Source organism: Cricetulus griseus, chromosome 6, assembly GCF_003668045.3.
Source record: "Cricetulus griseus strain 17A/GY chromosome 6, alternate assembly CriGri-PICRH-1.0, whole genome shotgun sequence".
NCBI lineage: Eukaryota > Metazoa > Chordata > Mammalia > Rodentia > Cricetidae > Cricetulus > Cricetulus griseus.
Genome location: NC_048599.1, coordinates 43,994,186 through 44,019,723, shown reverse-complemented (window position 1 = coordinate 44,019,723; position 25,538 = coordinate 43,994,186). Strand labels below are relative to the sequence as shown.

General features: G+C 37.8%; 1 protein-coding gene across 1 annotated transcript in view; it reads right to left on the bottom strand.

Annotated features, from left to right (window-relative positions):
* Nucleotides 1-5,622: 5,622 nt before the first annotated feature.
* The window catches only part of Tmx4 (thioredoxin related transmembrane protein 4), a 32,113-nt gene continuing 12,197 nt past the window's right edge, over nucleotides 5,623-25,538 (bottom strand). The window contains exons 3-8 of the mRNA XM_027421692.2: nucleotides 23,132-23,177; nucleotides 22,275-22,403; nucleotides 18,419-18,464; nucleotides 12,837-12,938; nucleotides 7,445-7,508; nucleotides 5,623-6,439 (exon numbers count right to left, since the gene is read on the bottom strand). Of these exons, the coding sequence (XP_027277493.1) occupies nucleotides 6,081-6,439; nucleotides 7,445-7,508; nucleotides 12,837-12,938; nucleotides 18,419-18,464; nucleotides 22,275-22,403; nucleotides 23,132-23,177 (746 nt within the window). The 3' untranslated portion in view covers nucleotides 5,623-6,080. The remainder of the gene's footprint in view (nucleotides 6,440-7,444; nucleotides 7,509-12,836; nucleotides 12,939-18,418; nucleotides 18,465-22,274; nucleotides 22,404-23,131; nucleotides 23,178-25,538) is intronic.

Genomic DNA, 25,538 nt, shown 5'->3' with positions numbered 1-25,538 from the left:
ATGCCTGGGTGCCTGTAGACACCTGCCTGACTAGCAGTCTATGTGTCCACAGTATGTCTCTTCTGCTTACATCTCATCTTCTTTAAGCCCCACCCTCCAATGCTCTTCCTACTCTCCTGGTTTCAGACCTTGGACTTCACATCTGCTATTGTTGGGAGCCATACAGCTTGGCATGAACCTTTAGGCCAAACTTGGCCAGCCACATGGTTACAGAACTGTCTTTTGATTTTAAATGGCTTCTAGAAGCATGAGCTCCCAGAAGGAACAACATGACCCAGACGTCAATCCTTTGTTCCAACCACAGGCACACTTACCTAGGTAACCCTGCCTCACCCCACCACTTACCTAGGTAACCCTGCCTCACCTCACCACTTATGTAGGTAACCCTCCCTCACCCCACCACCCGTGAACTTTTTACCCTGCCATCATCCCCCTTCTATAGTTTTCTGACACCCTGCTTGAACTAACACTTGGCTCTTGGCCTGTTTCCCCCTCTCCTTTGCCATGCTCTACTGATTATATAAGCTAGCCTGGGAAAAATAAAATTTGCCACTTGATCAGAATCCTGTCTTGTGGTCATTCTCTCCACGTCTCTTGTCCCCATTCCCCTCCCTGGATATCTTCTCCTAGGTTGCCGTTCCACAGGTAGGGACAACTACATGCTATCCATTGAATAGCTTTCTTATGTGACTGTAATTTCAGACTGAGTTCAATGAATTTTTAAGCCATGTTGAGGATGTTTTCAAGAATAATTTTTATATTGCTTCTGCCAATACACCCTCCCCTTCCTGACCCATTAGCCTTCATAAGAGAAATGTTTGGTTTAGTTTTTTGGTTTTAAGTGTAAATATAGTATGAATCTAAATACCAACTTATTTAAAGCCAGGCTCATGCCTATGCTTTTAGGGAATTCTTTTGTCTGCACAGAGACCTGTCCAAGAGAGAAGCTTTCATGTTGTCTGCACAGAGACCTATCCAAGAGAGAAGTTTTCTTGGTCTTCATGTGCTAGTGGGTTTTTATTTTACCAAGAACAGAGATGAAATTTTCAGTTATTTATATTCACTCCCACCTGTGGCAGCCAAGTCTTGTATCCATGTTCTGGAGAACCAATAAACCATGTATCAGTGACTTCCAGAGGAAGTCTTTTCAATACGACCAAGACAGACCCAACAGCTCCTTTGTCTCATGTTTTAAGTCCATTAATGTCTTGAGCTCAACTCTACCCTTAGAAATAGTAGTCATGGTATAACCAACATTGCTAGTTTTTGTAGTGTCTTCCAATTTTCTGTTCTAGCACACTGCTTACACCAAGTGTACCTTAGAGAGTCACATCTAAAAATTATTTTTATCAAATTATTCCCAAACTATTTTTATCAGAAACATTCTATGTTCTGATGGCAAGACTTTTCCATGGGGAAACTAATGTTAAATCACTAGGATTTAACATTAAGCAGAATCCCACTTACTGTACTTATGGAATCTATGAATTACTGAGTATGAAAGTCACTGAAATGGGAAAAAATACTTGTGGGAAGATGAATAAGAAACTGTTTAGCCATCGTTCACTCAAGAAAAAAGAAAAGCAGGACCAAAATCTACCTGAGGTGTCCATTAGTGAAGAACTTTCACCAGGATTCATCTACACAGGGACAGAATCCTGAACTTTACTTTGGTAAAGAGAATAAGAAAACTTGGTAACTCCCTCTGCCCCATCGGACAGCTCACTACTATCTTCCAAAAGGGACAAATCAAATCTCCATTACATCAGTGTGTAAGGGTGTTCAAAGATGTCACTTTGCCTTTGTGCTTTTTGATTGCTACAGTGGTGGGAACAGGCAAGTTGAGATAGTCTTCTGTAAGTCCTAGGAGACTGTGTAATTCCAGCATCTTGAAGGAACAGCAGAGTCATTTACTAAATGCACCATCCCTGACCATAGCAAGTGCACTGAGCTCCTACAGACAGTACAGTGAGCTGGGTTGTGTTGAGAAGCCCTTACGTCTTTGATCTTGAGCACATGACAGGGATTTTACTGAATTCGGGTAGGAGAGGAGAGAATGAAGTCAGAGAAAAAAAAACAGAAGAAAATTGTTTTCTTAACAAAGTAATATTTTCAACTGCCTCCACAAATACTTTTTGTGTGAAAATATTTATATGAAAAAGCAGTACACATTCTGTTGCACTTGGTCATCACTACCATTAATTGGTTTTGACACAAATGGAACTTGACAATCAACTGGCAGTCTGTAGGCTCAGGGTTATGTACAATTCCCTGATCAGAGCATTTGTAATGCAGGCAATGTAGTACTTGAAATGATACAATGATACCTCATTTCAGTTGCTACACATCTATTTGAAAGAGCACAGAATACATAGGTAAAGAAAAATAAATACACTGCGATAAATAATCAAAACTAATACAAAGAATAAACACAACCATTTTATAATGCATTGACTTACAAATGAACAGTTTTTAAGTATAAAAATTGCATTTCTATAAAGCTGTCTAGAAACAAATGAAATTCAATCACATTAGAAACAAGTCAGAGCCACATGTGAACAGCATCACAGTCTACACACTTTAAAGAATATGCCTCTGAGGTTCATGTGCTAGGATGAAGCTGTCCAGGGTTTCTCAGTTGAACCTCCTGCTTTGGGCAGTTGCTCAAAGAACTGACCTAGCAGGTTCCATCAGACTCCACTTTGGCTGCTGTCAGACAAACTACAATCCCAAGTGGATCAAGTGCAAGAATGAGGTAAAGAGATACAATACTGGGAGAGTCGCTGTTGGCACAAGACTTACACAAATACTTTCCAAACAGTTGATAGATCAGACAGGCTAGTCAGTACTGACAGAAATAGCAGCAGGACATTAAAGAACACAGAAAACCTGCACACACCAACAAAAGCACCAATCTCCCCTCTTTCTCTCACTTCAGGCTTAGGGTTTTATGCAGAAATATCATTCACCCTTTTCAATACTTTAAAACTTCCCTTTGGACTGTACTGTTCCCCATCTTACAAAATGCCACATGGTAGAGATTCCTTAACTAGCATTTTAGTTACCTCCCCAAAAGATGTTACACGTGGCACTTATTTAAGCTTACATTCACTCAAACCATGTGACAATACCTTAATTATCAGCCAGGGGTTTGGACCTAAAAAGTAAGTATGTGGCCTTCTCAACTGTCCCAAGCTTGTTTGTCTTCCATTGCACTAGGTATTATAGATATCAGGCACAGGTCCTGTGTACAAATGAGACTGCAGTGACTGCCATGCTGTTCAATGGCTGAAGTGGATGAGCCATCCCTTACCTGTTACATATTATCCTCCAAACAGAAGGATGACAACAACAACAACAAAAAAAAAACAAAAAAAAAAAAACTGAAGTTATCTCTGCATTGCCTCCATGAGAGTCCAAGCAATCTGTCATGGTTCAGAACAGTCAAGGAGGCAAACAGGAAAAAACACTTTAAAAAAAAGAGGTAAGTGGAATTTTCATCTCTTCCAATAAAGAACAAGGCACCTTGCTCTAACTACCTGTACACAATGCACTGTACACTCTTGTTCACTACCACTACCCCATCCGTCCTATTTTAACATACAGAAAATAGTATTCTACAGTTCAATAGCAGATATGGCAGTGGAGGAGAAGCATGGTTAGTTTTGCTATATAAAATCATATTTCCATGCACTTAACTTATGCATTAAATTTATTATGTACATAAAAATAAAGTATATTAAATACTGATCTAATTTTAAGTTGACTTTTCTCCTTTAATTTTATATCAACTAAGTATTGAAAATAAACCTAAAGTCTTCAAATGGAAAGAAATTAGATTAGAATAGTACTTACTTGACTATTTACTAGAAACCAAATTTTTGCCAGGATGTTAAAAAGGGGAAAGGCTAGGAAAAATAATTCCTATAGATAAATATAATTTGATTGAACTGGACCCTCTTCTCAATGACTTTTTTCCCCACCCTCCTATTTATTGCAAGTATTATTAAGAAAGGAAATATATTATCTCATGGAACAATTAGGTACTATTAGGAGTCCAATTAGAAACTGGTTTTGAAACATTTCTAAAAGCCAAGGCAGATTAATTCTTCAAGCCTTCCCTCTAGCCAAACAACCCAGTAAAACTCAGTAGTTCAATTTAGAGGAGGGAGGGGTACTACACAGAGCACAGACACGGAGCCTTCCCTTGCCACTACTCTGAGCTTGATTTATTTCTTGAGCACTCCATGCATCTGATTACAAGGGAAGGAAATGCATGGGCAGAAGAGAAGCTGCATCTCAGCTCTAGCAGGAAGATAACAGCCACCACAGAACCACGGCTCTTTTGAGTAAAGATGTCAGAGGGCAGGAAAAAGGGAGGGCAGAAAGGTCTCCCATCACTTCAGTTCTGTGATGGCCTCAGCCTTGGTTGACAGCTAACTAAGTTACAAAGATGAAATAATAACATTTATAAAGAATGGATTGTCACAATAAAATCTGCCTTTGTGCAAGGTTTGTAGCAGCCTCATGCAGTACTGGAGGGCAGATTCTGAACCTCTGCTACCACTGAGCCTCCTGATAGCAGTTAATGCAGAGAAAGGGTTATCTAAACAGTCACAGGAATATATTACATATCCCTTCTTAAAATGACAGAAACATCTTGAATTTCACAAACCTGTAGTCACTATTCTGACTCAACACGAGGGTTATGTATAAGATTAACTTTAGGCATTTTTCATATATCTGGAATCTAATTTTATGAGTTTATTCTAATATATGTAAGGGTAGGAGAGGAGGTGGAGAGATGTTTTTAAAGAAGCTGGCTTTCCTTGATACTGACACCAGATTGAATAGGGAGAAATTTATAACAATACAATTCTTTAGAGGATTAAGGGAGATGGAAACAAAATCAAATCTTTCATCCCTTGATACCAACTTTCATCAATTTTCACCAAAAGCACACCAGTAAAAAAACAAGCATACATGCTTTCTAGTTATTATTAAAGTGGTTCCAGAGGCAGAGAACCCCTTGATATGGAAACTAAACAACACAGACCTAAAGTCAGCTTCACATTACCTTGTAATGGCAAGACAAAGCACTTTGGGGTTCAGAAAAACAAAGAACATGGCTAAAGGAACCCTTGAAGAAGTTATCCTGGAAGTACTACAGGCTGACCAAAACCATTTTTGGTTTGTTTACACCTGTCCTGTGAAACCCCTACTACCTTTTGAATTGCAGCATGTGCTTTGAGAACCTTGGCAGTCTTAGCCTCATCAGCCATGATTTATTACCTACAGCTTTAAGTCTAATAAGGGTAATGGAGACAGACTCCTGCTGTGTGCTGCTCTCACTACAGAACAATTAGGAAATGTGGTAGTTCTCAGTCCCACAGTGCAGAAGTCACAGAAATTAAAGGAAAAAATAAAAGACAACAGAGACCAAGAGAGTTCAAATGACTCCCCAACTACTGCCTCCTCCTCCTCCCCCTCCTCCTCCCCCTCCTCCTCTCCCTCCTCCTCTTCCTCCTCCTCCTCCTCCTCCTCCTCCTTCTTCTTCTTGTTCTTCTCCTCTTCCTCCTCTTCTTCTTTTTTTAAAAAGTTGTATCTATAGCCAGATCTCTAGAATTTCTAGACCCACAAGAGTATGGTAGCCAATGTTTCTTACATGACAAAAACAAATGCTTAACAATGAAGACTCTTTCTGTACTCCAAGGATACTCAGGAGTAATGTAGCTTTGCTCTCACCTTTTTCCGGCCAGCAGTCTCATTTCTAAAAGTATTATGGAGGACCAGAGAGAAGTCCTCTGGTTGACCCTTTGGCCCACAAGAATATCAACTCTTTTTCCACCTAAATCCCCACAGAGATCCTTGTACCATTGTGGCTGAGTGCTGTTCCTGACTCTCTTTAGGATACAGAGGTTAACAAACATGTGACCACAGAACCAGAGATCATCTTTTAAGAGTGAACATTGCTCTTTCAGGAAAAAAAAAAAAGTAAGTTAAAAACTAAGGATTTGGCTTAAAGTACAGACCAGAGGGAAGCAGATGTATGTTTCTGGCCTGTATTTTCAGAGATGGCATCATGAAACCTGTGGTCCCTTGTTTGCATGCTGACTTTTGCGCTGCCTCAAAGAGTCTTCCACCACCTCCTGTGTGTCAGCTGAGTGAGCTTCATCAGCTTCAAGTTCCTCCAGGGATACACTGCCTTCCTGCAGTACTCCTTGATCATTGGTGTCACTTCTCTCCTCATCCATGCTGCCTGCCAGGTTGTCCTCTTCCTCGTATTCCTCTGCTTCATCCTCATCGCCAAGGTCCTCTTTCTCTTCCTCATCATCCACAAGGCTGTCTTTGTTTTCTTCTTCATTTGAGTCATCCTTTTCTTCCTCTGCATCCTGCAGCTGCTCAGCTCCTTGTACCTCCTCAGGCCTCTGCTCCTGCTCTATGTACAGAAGAGAGAAAGAAAAACTAAACCCTCTGAATAAACAATGGCAATTTAGTAATTAGCTCACTGTTTAACCGAGCGATGGATAAATAAGGAGGTTTCTCCCCAGAAGTGATGGTATCATATGAACAGGTTTTCTGGTTGCAGCTTAGCCCCATCTGGAGATTTAATTATCTCCCTACAGGAGCATCACTGAATTGATGGCAGAGCAGTTGGGAGTGGAAGGCAAAGTTTTGCTTGTGCTATATATTATATACAGTGCAAAAGACTCAGTGACTCACTGGTCATAGCAACTATTTCAGACAAGCTGAACCAATCAGAGTCCTTCTCCCCAAGAGTTTGAGGTAAAGTCAGGAAGAAAAGGCCCCCTCTTACCACAAAGTAAAGAGGATAAAATATGAGTTGGGAATAGTTATAGCTACTGAATGAACCTTAGCAACATAACATCGCTTGGGCTAGGCTTGAAGCCAGAGAACACTGCAGCAGTTTATACACTGGCTTCCTTTCTTACACCATAATGCTGAAGGTTGGACATGTTATCTAGCTATCTATGAAGTCTTAAAAACTTCAAGAACTAAAGACCTTATTTAAACTCCTGAGAAAATTCTACATTAAGAATAAAGGCCATCAAATTCACAGCCAGTTAGGCCCAGAAATAAATACAATAAATGCAGATTTGGGCAAACTGTTGTTAAAGGACTTGAGATAGTGACAAGCTGTTGCAGACTCAAGGAATGTGAGTTCCTCTAGGAATCATTCCTTCCAATTCAAGAATAAAAGTTGTCCACTGAAAAATGACAGGAGCAAGCCCAAAAAGAAAATACCATCTTCAATATGAACTATTTTCTAATTTTTAAGAGGAAAGTAAATTTTATTCAAATTTATATGGAGAATACATCATTAAGGAACTCAATAGAGGTGATTGGTGCGAAAGGTAAAGGCAGAGCCACAGAATACCACAAAACTCTAAAAACTCTACCCATGTGAACTTCTTGGACTCACCAGAGCGTTCAGATGAAACTCTTGGAAGAGGTACATAGAAGCATTCTGAGATCACCACTAGGATCTGGAGGGAACAAAATGACTCCACAATGAGTAGATAAGACAAACTGCCAACTAGCCTCAAACATCAGATATGCGTCCCATAACCAGATATCCTTAGACAGACACTTAGCAGCTGGCCAAAGCCTTCAGAAAGATACAGTTGAGTTGAAGAGTACTCCAGGGTATGCCCATATATAAGAAAGCTGTAAAATATATACCTGATCCTCAAACAGAGCCATGTGAAAAATAGCATATAATAAAATAGTTTAACTGTCGGGAGGCTTCAATCAAGAACACCAAGCTAACAAATTTGTTTCAGTTACCTTTTAAAATTTGGAAAAAGATAATAAATACTACAGCCATACTTATATGAAGCAATGACTTTAGACACTTCTGAAAATGGCTGCTATTTCCATTCAACTCCATGAAGACTCCCAAGAGGGAAGAGGCCTAATTTCACAGGGCTGCAAGCCTGGGCTATGTTTTCAGCCCCAGACAACGGCAAAGGTTCCAATGTGCTAAACTCCACTCCTGTAGGTCTCACCTTTAGTCTGATGCTGTTCATCAGAAAGGCCAAAGTTACAAAGCCTCCGTGGGGACAGGCACCCAGTGATCAAACAAAGCAACACAAGGTTTTCCTTTGAGTACTCAGCTACTTCTTCCCCCGTTCTGGAAATCATCTCAGATTTATTCTCTGAACTACCCACTTAGTTTTGATTTGGTTTGTAAGACTACCCAAAATCTCTTCAGAGCCTTGCAGATATGTCTCATTGTTTAGGGAGGATATGGGCAGCTGCTCCCCGCACCAATCAGAACCAGACTAAAAGATCTCTGTCCAGAATTATCTTCCCTTTATCTTAATGTTCTATACAAAGCAGCAATTTGTTATGCAGGTAAGATATAAAGACAACTGTGAAATACTTTTTCTATAATAATAGAAGATAACAAAATGGTATTCTGAAACAGGTAATTTAAAGTGAAATAAGAACTTGACCATTTCAAATTGTATAATAATAAAAGCTGTAGTTTTTAAAGTATATGACAAAACAATGATCATTAAAAGCAAATTTAATATTCTTTAAAACTATAGAAAAGAAAGTATGAACAGAAAGGTAAATGTTATTTTTTTGGAAATTTATTAATAGGTTATTTTATTGAAGTTATCTTCCCAATTTTGCATCCAGAAATCACAGTGTATCAGTCAATCACTTGACCAGGCTTTAGTCAAGTCTTTTCTATCTTTAACCAAGCATTTGATAACCCTCCTAAGTATTATTTCAGTCTAATTTTCCAAACAAACTTGTATGTATGGGCATGAATCTAAAACTCTTTCAATTGAGCAGAGTTTTCACTGGTTTCCCATATCCACCTATACTGGTAATGTCTTCACCTTTGATTTACCCAAGATCTTTCTCATACTGTTTCCCTTAAATGATCCCATACTCATGTAGTTTACAAACACATTGGTTAAAAAACAAAAACAAAACAAAAGAAAGAAAAACTAGTACTAAACAAAAGGCAGGAGAAGAACAGAACCAGCATTCTATTTCTGTACAGTCAAATTCCATTAAACCATGGCAAGTGGGCCATGTTAGCTAGCAATAAAATTAATAAAACAAGACATAGCTGGGAACTAAATTATGATCCATATAGGCAGCCATTTTCCAACCCACTGCTAAAGTTAACATCAGAAGCCAAACTCAAGGATATGCTATAGTGTGTATAAAAAACAGTCAAGAAGGAGGTCAAGCCTTCAGTTTTCTGGAGTTACTGTCTTTATATCATGCTGTGACTTTACTATAATATCAATTACCAGCCATTTTAGAATTTTTTAAGACCTTGCTAGAGAGCCGAATTTCATTATAAAATATAAATAGCCTTACAGAGAGTCTACTCTTTTATCTAGAGGTTTCAAAAATCATCAAATATTTCTACCATAAAATATTTAGAAACTATATAGTTGGGGGCTAGAGAGATGGCTCAGCAGTTAAGAGCACTGCCTGCTCTTCCAAGGGCCCTGAGTTCAATTTCCAGCAGCCACATAGTGGCTCACAACCACCTGTAATGAGATTTGGTGCCCTCTTCTGGCAGAACACTTAACAAATACTTAATAAATCTTTTTTATTTTTAAAGAAACTACATAATAACTAACAAAACTTCTCAAAAAGTGTATTATTTTAATTTGTTTAAAATGCAATAAAAAATTTTGTGCTGAAGGGACCAGGTGGGACAGAACCTCTGTCTACACATGGCATCCCCAAAGTGGGGCAAGAATTTCTACCTTAAACCTGGCAAAAGCTTAAAAGGGGATTCTAAAAATAAAAGAACAGAGGCAGGCATGGCTTCTTGGTAGCAGCATTTTCTTGGGTTGTCTCTGTTTTGCTGGAGGCAAGCAGAGGCTTGAGGCTCCTTTAAGAGAGGTTTCCTGACTGCACTAGTGGAAAAAATCACACTATCAAACAATTAAGTGGTGTTTATGAGCAGCCAGTGGCATGCTTCTTGGTGGTGACATGAACCTAGAAACTCCTCCATGAAGCCTAGACTCTCAGAGAGTCAAGGAATAGGGAGGGTCCAGCTACTACTTTAATTTTAGCATGCCGTTTAGCAGGTAAGAATCATGTGGTCAGAAAAAGATAGAGATACATAGTAAAAGACTGATTCAGAGGAAGAAAACCTCTAAATGGTCTACAGTTTATTTAAAAATATACATAGGCTTGGGAGAGAAAAGAAAAAGGATAGATAAAGTCCTTAAAAAAGAAATAGAGAAGCTCGGTGTGATGGTACATGACTTTAAACCCAGCACTTGAGAGGCAGAGGCAGGTGGATTGCTGTGATTTCAAGGCCAGCCTAATTACAGAGTGAATTCTAGGACAGCCAGAGTTACACAGAGAAACTCTGTCTCAAAAAAAAAAAAAACAAACAAAAAGAAATAAATAAAGAAATAAATAAAAATAAAAGAAATAGAGTAATAAAAACGCCACATAAAGATGGAAAATACACAGTCTGCATACTGTGTATTATTGTGTTGTCTTTGAATTGTTTGATTGCTGAGGAAAGAGCAATAGCTGCTAAAAGGCATCTGATTATAAATGCTGTTGGATTAATACAACCTACATATTTTAAAAATCCCTTGACTTTGAAATTTAAGTCTAAGGACATGTCACTTTTGAAAAGAGGTTTTGTTTCTGTTCCCACAGAAACAAAATTTGATTTAATCAAGCAAGACTTCCTGAATCAGTGGCCCAGGTGATCCAACATCCAACACAGCTGACTTACAGACTACTACAGCCAGGATTTGGCCAGGTTCCTGGGTTTTCTAAGGATACCCTTGGGATTGACAGCTCCCCCAAACAGCAGGAAGCAGTTTGGAGAGAACTATGTCCACATTTCCAAATACTGTTTATAAATGTTTATTTTCATTTAAATGGGGTTGGTTAGAAATGCTTAATGATGACAGTTAATTTATTTCTAAAGAAAAAAAAAGGGAGTATGATATAGAAACATATACTTTGCATAGGAATGAATTTTGGTTTATTGATGAAAATTTAAGGTTAATTTTGTTATATGTATATTTCTACCCTTGTTTAGGTATTGCATTTATACAGCTCTTTTAAAAATGTAATGCATAATTAAATACAGATTATAGATAGTCACCTATAATAGTCAAAACTTAGGTTTTCTAGATACGCAGAGATATATTTCAAATGGATAGGTATTCTTCAAAATTCTTCAAAGACCTACAGAATATGGCATTTAAAATGGTTTTATTAGGGTTTTTCATGACTGAGACACAACTGCTTTGGCAAAACCAATTACGTCAGAGAGGATGATGGGCATTGAAGAAACCTGTTATGGACTTTGCCTTTTACATGGAAATAGTAGCCACTTGGGCAAGAAACTGCTCTTGCCTAGACTGTTTGACTATATGCTGTATAAACTGGACATGCAGGACCCACAGGAAAGTGACTGCTAAACTTGCCAAAGCAAGATGGGACAGTCCTTTAGGGTCTCTGTTTTATGGAAGAGTCTGCCAGACATTCTGCAGGACACAGAGAAAAATGACTGACAAACTGCCAATACAAGTGGGACAGTTTCAAATTTCCTGCTTCACTGAGAAGTCTGCCAGATACTCTAGGCCTACAGGCTGATGATGGATCCCCAATGTTACAGAAGAACTTTTGGTGACTGTCCAGGCAGTGAGATGTCTCTATCAATTTTAGAGTTTATATATTATCCTTCTGAGGTCTTTGATGGAGTTGAAGACATAGTTATGGTTATGGTTTTTCCTTAGCTATGATAAAAGATAAGTTACATATAAAACTTTAGACTCCAAAGATAGGATATATGACAGAATATTGTCTTTAAATTTTGCCAAATGTTAGTGAACTAAATATTGTTAATTATAGTTCTTGTTTGATAACTGTTATATTATATATAACAATATATAATTATAATATGTTAAAGTTAAAACCTTTCTTTTTATGTAGACAGAAAAGAGGAGATGATAGGGGATGTCCTTCTGTATGCTGTTAATATATGTTTCTCATATTGGTTGAAGAATAAAACACTGATTGACCAGTAGCCAGGCAGAAAGTATAGGAGGGCTACCTGATGAGAATTCTAGGAAAAGAGTGCCACCAGGGAGACACCAAGTAAAACACTTAAAGTATTTACCACCCTCCCCCCAAAGCATCACAAAACGTTTATGGCAACTTCTGTATTAAGCAAGTCAATGTATTATTGCAACTTTCACTAATACCTAAGAAGAAGATACAGAAATACCCATGGATACAAACTTTCATGTCCAAAGAGGACATAATAATTTACTTTGAAATTTTTGATTTTTTTCTCTACAGTAGTAACTATGTTCCTTTATGTATATTATCTACCAAAACACAACTTCAGTGGACTAGAAGTATGCATAAGAATCTGGTCAGGACTAGATATTCAACCAGAAGACAGGAACAAGAAAACTGTGTTTTACCTAACCTATTAGAGACATTCTTTGTCTTTACCATGGTGCACAAAGCAAGGAGCTTTGTGTGAAATCACAGCTAACTTGGTTGTTTCGGAAAATGATTGCCCATTCAAGCACAGTATTCATTTTTCCATTGATCACTGTGTATATTCTTGGCAGCATTAATCTTCAGAATATTTTAGAGTTAAGACTAGAGGATGATAATTAATAATTTTCCAATTTACTACATATTACCATTGCAACCAACAAGCAAATTAACTATTTAAATAACACAAAATGGTATTTATGTGTTTTTCCTTTCATGGCCACCTTTTAATTTTACATGATATCCTCTGTTTCAAGGAAAAGAAAAAAAAAAGACTGACATCTTACCAGACCCATGAACAGTCCAAACACCAAAGTGGCAATGACGAAAAAGACGTAAGAACACCATGCAGGAATTCCGAGAGTCACTGTGAAATAGTTGTGAAGGTGCTGCAATCAAAAGGGAAATAAAATGTTTACTTACAGTGCAGGATTATCCAGCTGTAACTCTACTCTACAAGCTGTCTCACCACATATGTGCCTCAAGTTTATACTCAATGATTACTAATGAACAAGTCAAGCTTGATTGCATTAAAAACAGAAATTATTAAAATCATATTCAGTAAGACATGCTTTAGAACTCAAGATCTTGATTGAGGTCTGGTCAAATTGCTTTGACAGTTCTTTCTTCTATTACAGAAGGTTTTCTAAGATCCTTAGCCAAATCATTACCTATTCCTCCATATTTAATCCTAACATGACTTATTAAAAAGTGAAACCTTGGGCCCTTATCAGTTTTTGTGTAAAGCTAAGTGATGCCTTGGAGTATGAACCATTTAAAATGTCTCCACACTTACTTTTCCTAATGTTAAACAATGTGTGAATTACAGATAATGACTGTTCATTTATAATTAAAGTCTAGAGGTAGACATGCTGGGCCCATACTTTCTCATGATAAGTCATACTGTTTTAGATCATGAACTACAATCCAATCAACTACTAGGTACAGGATTAAAAGGCTCCAAGTTAGACATTAGCAGCCCACAGAAACAATTACTAAATGATCTTCCCAGAACACACCACACACACACACACACACACACACACACACACACAGAGAGAGAGAGAGAGAGAGAGAGAGAGAGAGAGAGAGAGAGAGAGAGAGACCCAAGTCCAAGTTTCTACTTTAATTTTATAATTCTCGAAATCTAAGTCATTCTTATTAGATTTTTTGGTTATGCTAAGAAATTAAATATTTTTAATCTGGCCTGTTATAAATGAGAAGCATGTAAACAAACAAACAAAAAAATTGTTAATGACCAGTACAATCCAACAATTCAGGAACTCACCACATAGGCTGCATCTCTTGCTGATATAGCTGGCAGCAGAATCCACATACTGATGGTTTTATGGGTATACACTATGCAAAAGCATGAAAGGATCACAGAGGCCAGAGTCTCAGAAAGCTGCCAATGCCAGATAATATGGATTCTCTGCAAGGAGGCCCTAAGAGGCTATTTGTGCAAAGCCATGAAGGTGAAAACTAAGTGGACAGGGAGATCCTGGATTGTTGAGGGTGTAAGAAATGTGGGGCATCAGCCAAGGAAAGTGTGGGTATATAGTGAACAACCCAAGAGAGAGACTATGTATGTTCTAGGCTCACAGTATGGGAGCCCAGATAATGTCAGCCCAGATAGTGTGCGTACCAAATGCAGGAACTAGAGTTGACAGGTGTGGTGGTTGTCCTGCTGAATTTGCCTCACTGTGATCAAATCTTTCCTTGCCATGCCACCATTGTACCACTTAGAGAATGCCTTACCATATGCTAAATATTCGTACTTGGATTTTTACTTTATAGCTCATGCTAAGAGATTGCCCTGAATCTTAGAAGAGACTATTGAATTGTAACTTTGAGGACTTTTAAAGTAGGGCTTGTATGTTTTCTGCCATATGGTGACCAGAAGCACAGTATTATGGCTTGAATGAGAAATGTCCCCCACAGGCACATATATTATGAATACTTGGCACACACCTGATGGCACTGTTTTCAGTGGCTGTAAAACTTTAAGGGAAGAGGCATGGTTGATGAAAGTAGGTCAAAAAGGGTAGGCTTAAAAGTTTGAGCCTGGCCTCAGTACTAATACCCCCCCTATAATATTTTTACTAATTCTTTGAGAATTTTACACAATATATTTTGGGCATATTCAACACCTCTCCCTCAATACCCTTCAGGGCTACCCTCACCTACCTACCCACCCAACCTGGTTTCTTTTATCATTCTGTCTTCTAAAAATAAAAATAAAATAAAGTAAAATTTGTTACCCAAATTATTTTGGATGTGGGACCTGCCCTGGTATGTAGCCTCTCACCCTGCATACTGAGATTTTGTCTGGTTTGAGCTTGCCCAAGCTCTATGCATGTAGTCACAGCTATTGTCTGTCAATATGGGCAATTTCCCTACTGTGTCTGGAAAACACTGTTTCCTTATAGTCAGATATCACTGCTAGCTCTCACATCTTTTGGTCCCCTCTTCCTCAATGATCCCCAAGAGGGATATGTTAGATATGTCCCATTTAGGGCTAAGTACTCCATAACCTTCTATTGTCTACACACTGACTAGTTGTGAGTCTTTGTGTTAACTGCCATCCACTGCAAGAAGATTCTCATAAGGATTGAGAGATGTACTAATATTGGATACAGCAATAAACTATTAGGACTTATTTTAACACTGTGCCCTTTAGCAGAACAATAGCAATAAGTTCTCTCCTAGGGCCAATGACATACCTATCCACAGGTTCTTGGCCCCAATAATACTGCCAGGTATGGGGATCTATATCAAGGAGCAGGCCTTAAATTGAATCAGGAAGCAGTTGGTTTTTCCCACAACACTGGTGGCACTATCCCACCAGTGGATATATATATAACCAGAATAGTCACTATTGTAGTTCACAAAGTATATAGCCGGGTAAGACAGACAATGAATTTTCTCCTCCAGTGGCATGCATATCACCTTTCTGTTCGATGAAAGCCAGCCAATAGAGATGAATTCTCCATGTTTTGTGACTCAAGTCTGTGGTGTCTTCAGCAGTAGGGCCTTATCATCAAATTTTGGAGAATAACCAAAAGCAATGACAATAGCATGTATGTTGCAGGTCTATGGGATCCCACTGGCCAACAACTCAAAGGGAGGTAACTGGGTTTTTCTTTGTTCAAATATGGTTCTTACTAGGGTATGGTCTCCTTCTTTTAGGGTAACTAACTCAATTTAAACTCTTTTTTCATATGCATGAACATATATTTTAGGATGCTTCCACAGTAGGTTTCCACAAGGCGTTTTTCAAAAGGTCTTTAGTGCTAAGTTATTCCTCCCCACAGTCCCTCCTCTACCCAGACTAACCATCCCCCACCCCATTATATCAGTTTTTCTCTTCACCTCTACAATGTCACTGGCTGGAAAGCCCACAATCACTGCTAGAGCCCTAGTTGCCAGCCTACGCTGCAGTGGAACTGGGAAGTGAAATAAATCCTTCCTTCCTAAAGTTGTTTTGGGAGGGAGGCAGTTTCCAACTTTTACTGTTTTAAGAGGTATTATTCAGCTCTGACTTCAGGTAAAAAAAAAAAATGTGTATGGAACAGTTTATGCTTTGCTTGGTGACTCATTGTCATTACTGGGCTTAAGCCTTGAAGTATGCCACGAGACAGAGGACACTAAAGGTCACTCAGTCTCTGGGCTGACTCATGGATATATTTTTGAACTTGCTTTATGAATACCTGCTGCTTTACCTTACTCATGAGGCTGGAATGAACAAATTGTGGATGTGAAGTTTAAGTACTTCTGGGCTGTATCATATACCTTTTCTCCAAAACAAATGATTAAAACACTTAAGAAACTTTCTAAGTGAGTTTTTAAGTACAAAAAAAAGTTATTTGCCTCTTAATCACTGCATTCTGGGTCCAACACTGCTTAGTATTTGAAAGCATTATCTTATTTTAGTAAGTTTCACTTCAAATTTCTTGTATAAGCTTATCCTTCAAGGGATCTATTTGAACTTCTAAAAAGATTCTACATTACTGTGGTTTTCTTAAGTAATTAATACTGAAGACTAATGACTAAATAATTACTGAAGACTAAAATAAATGCAATTGTTTTTATAGCCACAGACATAAAATCCCATATGTTTACTTTGCATTAACAATAGCTTCAAAGACCCTTATGAAAGATTGGAGTTGTGGCATATGAAACTACATAGGTAGTCAATTACAAGAGAACCAGTTTAGCTTTAGATTTTTACGTTTCTGTTTGCTTAACCATGTTTCCTCAGATCAAAATACTGATACTTGCTCATTGTTATGTTTTCATTACATAAAAGTATATTACTATTTTACTGAAAATATTTTAAAATGTCAACTGATTATCCTGAACTTTATCTATATTAAGTAATTTACCAGATGACTAAATTAGAACTATTTTGCAAAATACAGATTTGCTATTTGCTACACATAAATTTGCATGAAGGAACAAAGTGAAATAATCATTATATAAAAGAAATAAGGTCATTTCTGAGTGGTCAGATCAAGGCCTCCATGAACTCTAGACATCTAAACAGTTGCATCTAGTAGTGCATGGTCTCAGTCAAAGCTTCAGTAGCCCTGGCAGACAAAGTCTTAGGGTTTGGAGCTAACCCAACCCCTATTAGTATATCAGAGGAGGTGTACTTATGAGGAATTCAGGAAGAAGCCCATGATCCCTTTCACATACATTCCAGAATCCCCTTAATATCTTTCTTCCATGAGAGCAGCCAGCAAGTCTTCTTCAGTGGTAGCCAAGCTTCTTGTCTCCTTTTACAATCTGTCTCTGAATATCTACAAGACCTAATCTAACAGCCTCCTGCAGGCTTCAAGAAAGGGACCTTATGGTTGTACATCATCTCACCATAGCTTGCTATGAACATCTCTGGATATTGTAGTAAATGGAAGAAAAAATGAGAGAAGAGACATCCCCATCTAGATCACAGGAGATCTCTCTCTCTCTCTCTCTCTCTCTCTCTCTCTCTCTCTCTCTCTCTCTCTTTCTCTCTCTCTCTCTCTCACACACACATACACACACACACACACACACACACACACAGAGGAGAGAGAGAGAGAGAGAGAGAGAGAGAGAGAGAGAGAGAGAGAGGAGCTGCTACAGAATTTTAAAGCACTGTTATTTAGAACCAGGAAGCAAGTAATTCAAACAAATACATGATAAATCTAGGGTATTAATTTTCTTCTACAGAGAAAGAAATAGATATATTAAAGGCTAATGACATATTAAAACTAAGAAATAAGTAAACATTTGGCCTAAATAATTGTTCTGACACTGAAGTGACTATGTGTCACTATACAAGCACATACAACATGGAGTGTTTTACACTAGTGGGGACAACTCCTGGTTTATGTAACAGCTATACAACTCCATTACTGCAGTGCAACCTAGTCAAGAAACAGCAGACACTATAAGCATGGCTGCTTAAAGAAAGCTTTGTTTATAAAACCACACTCCTCTCAAGCTACAGTTTGCTGCTTCCAGACACTCAAAATGACTTTCATGCCTGCCTAGACAATCTTTGATCTATAAAGAGATTTTCCAAGGGAAAAATGAGACAAAATAAAACCACATCACATAAGCCTTTTTGCTTTTATAAGGACCTCATCACCAATCTAATAAAATTATGACTCTAAGATAGTTGCTATGGGTACCTCTTCAAATTACATTTTTCTATAAACACATATCACTATGATGAACCAAAAATGAGAATAGTTTCATGGCTCAAGGAAAGCAGAATTATAAAAGTACTTGTAAATTTTCTTTTTCCTATTATTTAAAAGCTATGTTCTATCCTTTAAAAAAAAATCTACCTTCAAATTTAGTAATGTTTAAAAGTACTCACCCAAATCTTGCCAGAGATGCTAAAAAGACCAGCCATTCCAGACATTCTAAGAAAGAAAGGAAGAGCTCTGGTCACACACAGTCAAAACCAAGCAAAGCTCATGCCAGGGCCATAACTTCACTGAGCCTATACTCCTTGCTCTCTCTCATCCATTCACTTCAATTCTCCAAAAGGCGAGACTTCATGGTCATTTTCTGGACCACTGTGCTGTAAACATATTTCAAATCCTTGGCCCCTTATCCCTTCATCATACAAAAATCTATAACTATGAACAAACTATGTAGAAAGACAACATATCCTGGTGACTTCTACAAGTGAACACTCAACACTGTCCAATCTCTTTCAGGATGTAACTGCCGTAGTTGCTCATTTGCTTTTTCCTTTCTTTCAGTCCTACACATCCTCCCTCAACAAGCACCAACAATGTGAAATCAGAAGCCATTATGCAATCACTCTCATCTTCCTACCACCAAGTTTGAGTCTGATGTATATACCATATCACCTTGTAGCAACAGCAAAGTCTACCTGATCTAACATAGGCCAATTTATCAGTCTGTGACTTGGATCTTAACCCTCTGTCCTGTTGATGACATGATTCTGCCATCCCTTCTTCCTGCATTAGCAATTATCCTACCTCTCCCCATCAGTCTCTTTAGCATGAAGTCACACTCACCTCCATCTTTTGAAGTGAGCAACTCCGCTCCTCACATGGCTCTCAAGCTTCAGAACAAATTTTCTAAAGAGAAATTTGTCTTGCAGTTTCTTCAGTAGTATGTCCTGAAACTATTTAAATCTGGCTACACTGTAATCATTTGACAATGCTAACAATGTCACCCTGCTGTAGTCTATGTCCTTTCCAGTGTATCTTTCTGTGCCTCCTGGCATCATGGGACACAAGTAACTACTGTTTATTTCATTAGCATCTTTTATTTAGTTTCTAAAAAATGTTTCACCCTTGCTTTTCCTTACTGGCACTAATTTTTCAATTTTCTTTATTAATGTTAATTACATGCACTTATTGTATGCGTAAATACAAAGCTGGGCTACATGTTGTGGTCACAGGAAAACTTGCTGAGTCAATGCTCTCCTTCCACTAGGTGGGAACCTGAGATCAAACTCAGATCATCAAGCTTGTTGACAAGTATCTTTACTTCCTGTGTAATCTCACTGGTCCTCAATTTTTCTTTTAATGACTTGCCTATTACTTAACTTCTTTTTCTTTTTTGTTATTGTTTCCAAGTAAAAGTTTATTTTAATGGAAAATGTAGAAAAAAGTCCTTCATGCCTGTTCCCCAAATTGATAAGCATTAGCAATTTATCAAACATTTGATGGTGCTAAAGAGAGTCAATCCCTGATGGCAGAATTCTCCTGAAAGCTTTGATATATGCATTTTATAATTGTTTTTCAATTCCAAATATAAATCTCTATGCATTCTTGTTTATATCCTAGTACCCTGCATACATTACATATGTATAACACAGTTAAAAATAATTCACGTTTTATCTCTTTTTATTCACTTAGTTTCCAGTTTAGAATAATAAATACAAATTCAGTTTATTACTATTAATATATATGTCAAAAGGTTTCTAAGTTTATCAAACTTTATTTTACAAATAAGTACTGAACTTCTTAACTTTGAGGTGGGTCATAGATTTATGACAAAGACACTATTCTTTTACTTCTTAGATGTTCCCTTTCATTCTAAGGCTTAAACTCTAAAGTTTTCTACAATTATGTTCATTAGCTCTCCATACAAACCACCTAGACACACTCAGCTTATAGCTTTGCAAAGTCTAAACCTCTAACAAGGCTAACAATCTTTTTCCTTTTTAATATTTTAATTAATTCTTTGAGTATTGAACAAAATAAATTTTGATCATATTCACCCCCAAGTCTTACTAGATCCATCCCATCTCTCTGCTGTCCCCTTGCTTCATGTCTTTCTCTTTTCTTTTCTTATAACCCATCAACTCCCATTTGTGCTAGCCATATACTTCTGGGTGCAGGGCCATCCACTGGAGTGTGTTACACTCACCAGGAGTCACACCCTTAAGGAAAACTGACTCCTTCAGATCCAGCAACATCATAGCTCAGTTCTGGGTGGGGCTCATGAATCTCTTCCCCTTCGTGCTAGAAGAATGTTGACTGAAAGCCATGATCTTGATTTTTAACATCCCTAAGCTATCTCACAGAGTTTCTTCTTTTTAATATTTTCATTAAAATCTAATTGCATCACTTCCCCCTTCCCTTCCTTCTCTCCAATCCATAAAATGCCACCCTTACTTCCTCTGAAACTTATGGCCTCTTTCTTTCATTTGTTTTGTTTTTTTGTAGTGGTGGTGAGTTTTTTGTTTGTTTTTTGTTTTATTTTGTTTTGTTTTGGCTGTCTACCAGAATCTTGATGTAGGCGATAACAAGGTCCATGAAGTATTTAACAGGAATCCCAGAGAGCGTCTTCTTGTAAATGTTCCTCCTCATGTTGACCAATTCTATCTTCAAAATTAACTTCATATCTACTCAATTTTTTTTTCCATCTCCACCACTGATACCCTGGTACAAGCTGCTTTTCTTAGACTGACTGGATACCGTGAAAACCTTCTAGCTTTTCTCTCCTTACATATTCTTGTCTTTTCTAACCTCTCCTCATAAGAGTCAATTTCTTTTAGCATGTACTTTTATATAAAAAAAAAAAAAATCCCCTGCTGACTATGGTCACAGGTCCTGTACAATCTATCTTCAGCCTACCGTTTATTCAACTTAGGCTCTGTTCCTTCCTTTCACAGTGCTCCACTATGACACTATACTGCTCCATGAACACTCAATAAAGCTCTTTCCCAAATTGAGACTTCTGTGTAGGGTACAGTCACCCTGTGATTATGGTAGCCCTAGTCTTATCTGGGCCACAGTTTCTCCTATCGTGAAAATCCCACCCAATTTTCCTTCAAAGCAACCTCTCTTAACACTTCCGCAAGGTAGGTCCAAGACCCAAGTTTTTCCAGTCCAATATATATAATATGTATATATATTGTTGCTTTTAACAGCTCTATCCAAATGATCTCTCTAGTTTGTTTTGCAATCTGTCTTACTCGCTTTAAGTTACCAAACAAAGGGAGTGGAGACAGCAAGCTTGTCTAATGAAGTCATGAATACCTGGCTCCTAGAACAATATCTAGCATAAAAATCAGTATTCAGTTATTTCAAGAATGAAATGCCAGAGGTGAGCTACTTTTAGGATAAGCTCCATATTGCCTGGGCACTAACACAGGTGCATGTATTAGATGAAATATTAGATTACATTGCTCCTATGGTAGGTAATAAGGGCATTTCTTACATCTGTATTTGCAAAATAAAACTACTTACTGATATGGCCATTCAAAATTAAAGCCAAATGTGCAATGAGTTATTACAGTTCAGCCTTATCTACCTTACAAAATATTATCAAAGCTATCCCCCAAAACATAGTGCCAATAGCAAAAAACACGGCCAATTATATTTTCAATGTAAAATACAAGAATCCTCGAGTGGTCAGTAATTAAGGAAACATCTGTCCTTCCAGTTAATGGCAGCCAGCAGTCAATACATTGATAAAGAGGAAACAGTTGGCATGGCATGCTGCAAAAGCTGGAGGAGCAGTTTTCTGTTAAAACGTCCCTCCAAAATAGCCATTCAATTCCCACTACACGAAAACCACTTGCAGTACATGTGGGTCACAAAATCAGAAACATTAGGTAGACCAAACACAGGCATAGTCAGTCTAGATAAGAGAAAGGAATATGAAGAAAAGTCTAAACTTGTAAGGTCTTCACACTAACATGAACCTATTACTTTACATATAGGACTTTATTGATAACTTACGTTAGAGAAGCTGGAGACTTCCAGCCAGTCAGAGGCTCAACTGATTGCCATTTCTTCTCTAAGATGTAATTCTGTAAGTCTTCATAGATTCCTGGACCACGATAACGGCGGAATATCCCATCTTTTGCACTATAGGTTATAAAATCAAGTAGAAATTAGATAAATCAAGATAGGTATTATGTAATAATGATCAAAATAACTATTGATCACACATATAAACTCTGCTTTAATTTTAAATTAATGCAAAAAAACTGTAGCCAGACATAAACAAGAGGGCATGTGTTATTAATTCTAACCTAACATAAATGGGGAATTCTAAAACTCAAAGCATTAAATATTCTCTTTCATCACTGTATGATCTGTAACTACAAGCTAAATTTCCAGCAATATTTAATCAGCCAACTCACCAGCGTGTTTACAACCAATTATTTTTATTTCTTCTAGCAAAATAACTATGTTATCACATTAACAAATAATGCATCCACATTTCCAAACTGATGTCCTCCAAGTCTCTAAGCTAATGATCAACACCAAAGTACACACCTCACATCCACCTCTAAGCCTTCCTTTTCTCACATTCTCAGCCCAGATAGGAGTCACAGAAGAGTCTACACATTCCCTTTTGTTGTCTTCATTCCTAATGCACTACTGTGTGAAAATGGGAGTCCTGTTCCCATGACTCTATTGAGCCTGCTTGGCCTGTATCCTGAATGACCCCCAAGTCTATGACAATGGAACATTTTTCTGCCACTTTCCCTTCACCTCTCATTAGCACAGTTCACCACCACTTACTTGACCTATCCCCTCACAGTGCTGAATTCTAATCTTCATAAGATCATAAAATGAATAAAGCTTACTGAAAAAATGCTGGGAGAGTGGTGACAAAGAAGCGGCCGCTCAAACCTAGGAAAAGCATAAACAAAAACAGTTAAAATTTAAGTAACTCAAGTACCCAAGTGCTGAGAAAAAGCATCCTCAGACTGCTGTCATGATCATATGAATAAACATCACTGGAATTACTAAATTACATTCATTTATTATCTTCTAACTTAAGGGAAAAAAAACTTTAGTCACTTTCACTTTCTAATACTTTCTAATCACTGACACACACAACCGTATGTTTCAGGCGTTACCCTAGAATTTTCTGGATTATTTATTACTTGGTGTGGTAGTCTGAAAAAAAAAAATGGCCCCCAAATGGAGTGGCACTATTAGGAGGTGTGGTTTTGTTGGAGGAAGTGTGTCACTGTGGGGGCAGGCTATGAGGTCTCTTTTCTCAAGCTTTACTCAATGTGATAACTTACTGTTGCCTCTAAGTCAAGATGCAAGACTCTCAGCACCAGCACCATGTCTGCCTACATGCTGCCATGTTTCCCATCATGATAAAAATGGACTGGACCTCTGAAACTAAAAGCAAGCCACTTCAATTAAATGTTTTCTTTATTAGAGTTGCTGTGGTCACAGTGTTTTTTCACAGCAATAAAAATCCAACTAAGCTGGGTGGTGACGGTGCACGCCTTTAGTCCCACCAATCGGGAGGTAGAGACAGGTGGATCTCTGTCAGTTTGAGGCCAGCCTGGTCTACAAAGCGAGTTCCAGGACAGGCTCCAAAGCTACACAGAGAAACCCTGTCTCAAAAAGCCACAAAAAAAAAGAAAAAACAAAACAAAACAAAAGACCCTCAACTAAGACACTTGAGATTGTATGCAAGCTAAAAGAATATATTACAAAGCAATAAGATCTAAATTTATGCCTGGAGTGCTAGGACCCAGATGCTGAATGGCCCAGAGACACAAGATAGAACCAAACACAATTAGAGGGAAAAAATGTCAACATAATGATGCCTAACTATACTCTACTATGCTCATGGATTGTTGACTACACCAATTGTCATCAGAGAGCTTTCATCCGGTAACTGATGGGAACAAATGCAGGGACCCACAGCCAAACATTGGGGGGAGTTTGGAGAATCTTGCTGAACAGAGGGAAGGATTGTATGAGCCAAAGGGGTCAAGGATATCACAAGGTAACCCACAGCAACAACTGAACTGGGTTCATAGGGGCACAGAGGACAACATATGCAAGAGGAGCCCCAGTAGGGGCTCATTAACAATGGTACAGCAGAGGCCAGAGACCTCCAACCAGGCCAAAGACTAATGACAAGGAACAGTTACAAGTGAAGATGAAAGAACTAAGGGGTAAAACTCTGTGAGTCAACCAGCCACACTATAACTTCCAGGATGAGATTCTTCTTTCTTTGTGTGTTGGTTGTTTTGACTTTTTGTTTTTGTTTTTGTTTGCTTTGTTTGGTTTTTGGTCTTTCTTTTAAATTTTGTTTTGTTTTGAGGAGGTTGCAAACTTGCAGGGCAGATGGGGAGGCAGGGAGTGGGGTGGGATCAGGATGCAAGATGTGAAATCCGAAAAGAATCAATAAAGTTTTAAAAAAAGAAAGAAAGAAAGGAAAAATGCAAGAAGATAGGTACATGTAGTTGCCAGCAGGACATTTTGAGAATCTGGAAGGGAAGGGAAAATGGAGGGTGGATGTGATGTCTCACTATATAAATATATTAAAGTCTCTATGAATACATTTTTAAAAGTAAAAAGAACATTTAAAAATAAAAGTAATTTGAAATATAAGCCAGGCCTAGTAAGGCATGCTGTTAATCCCTGCACTGCAAATTTGAGGAATGCTAAGTCTATACACCAAACTCCATGCCAGTCAAAGCTACAGTGATACCCCACCTCATAAAAATGTAAAATGTACAAAAATATAAAAACACCTGGACTATTCCATTCCACTAATATTTTACAAAGACTTAATATCCTAATTGTTTTATATATGTAATATTATGTTATATATATAAATATATATAATTTTGTATATTTCTAAATTTCCAAGTATTGTACATGAATCATACTTTTTTGTTTTAGAAAATCTTTACTGAACATGAAGCACATGTCAAATGCCATGCTATCCATATGTAAAGGTAAATAAAGTAAAAGTGTCCTTCATCAGCACGCAGTTCCTAAAAGGCTTCTTTGTTTGAGGAACTGTGGTAGTTACTAGATATAACTGGATGAAGAGTGCAGGCAGTGTTCTCATAGAGCACATAGGGAAAGAGTTTTATTGATCAAAACCATTGCCTCAGAGAGACATCATACAAAAAACAGCAAACAGCAAACCGGACTCACAATGACTGCAAAATAAATGTAGTCTGCCCAATAAATGTAATTTGCAAATCAATTATATTTGGCACGGTACCT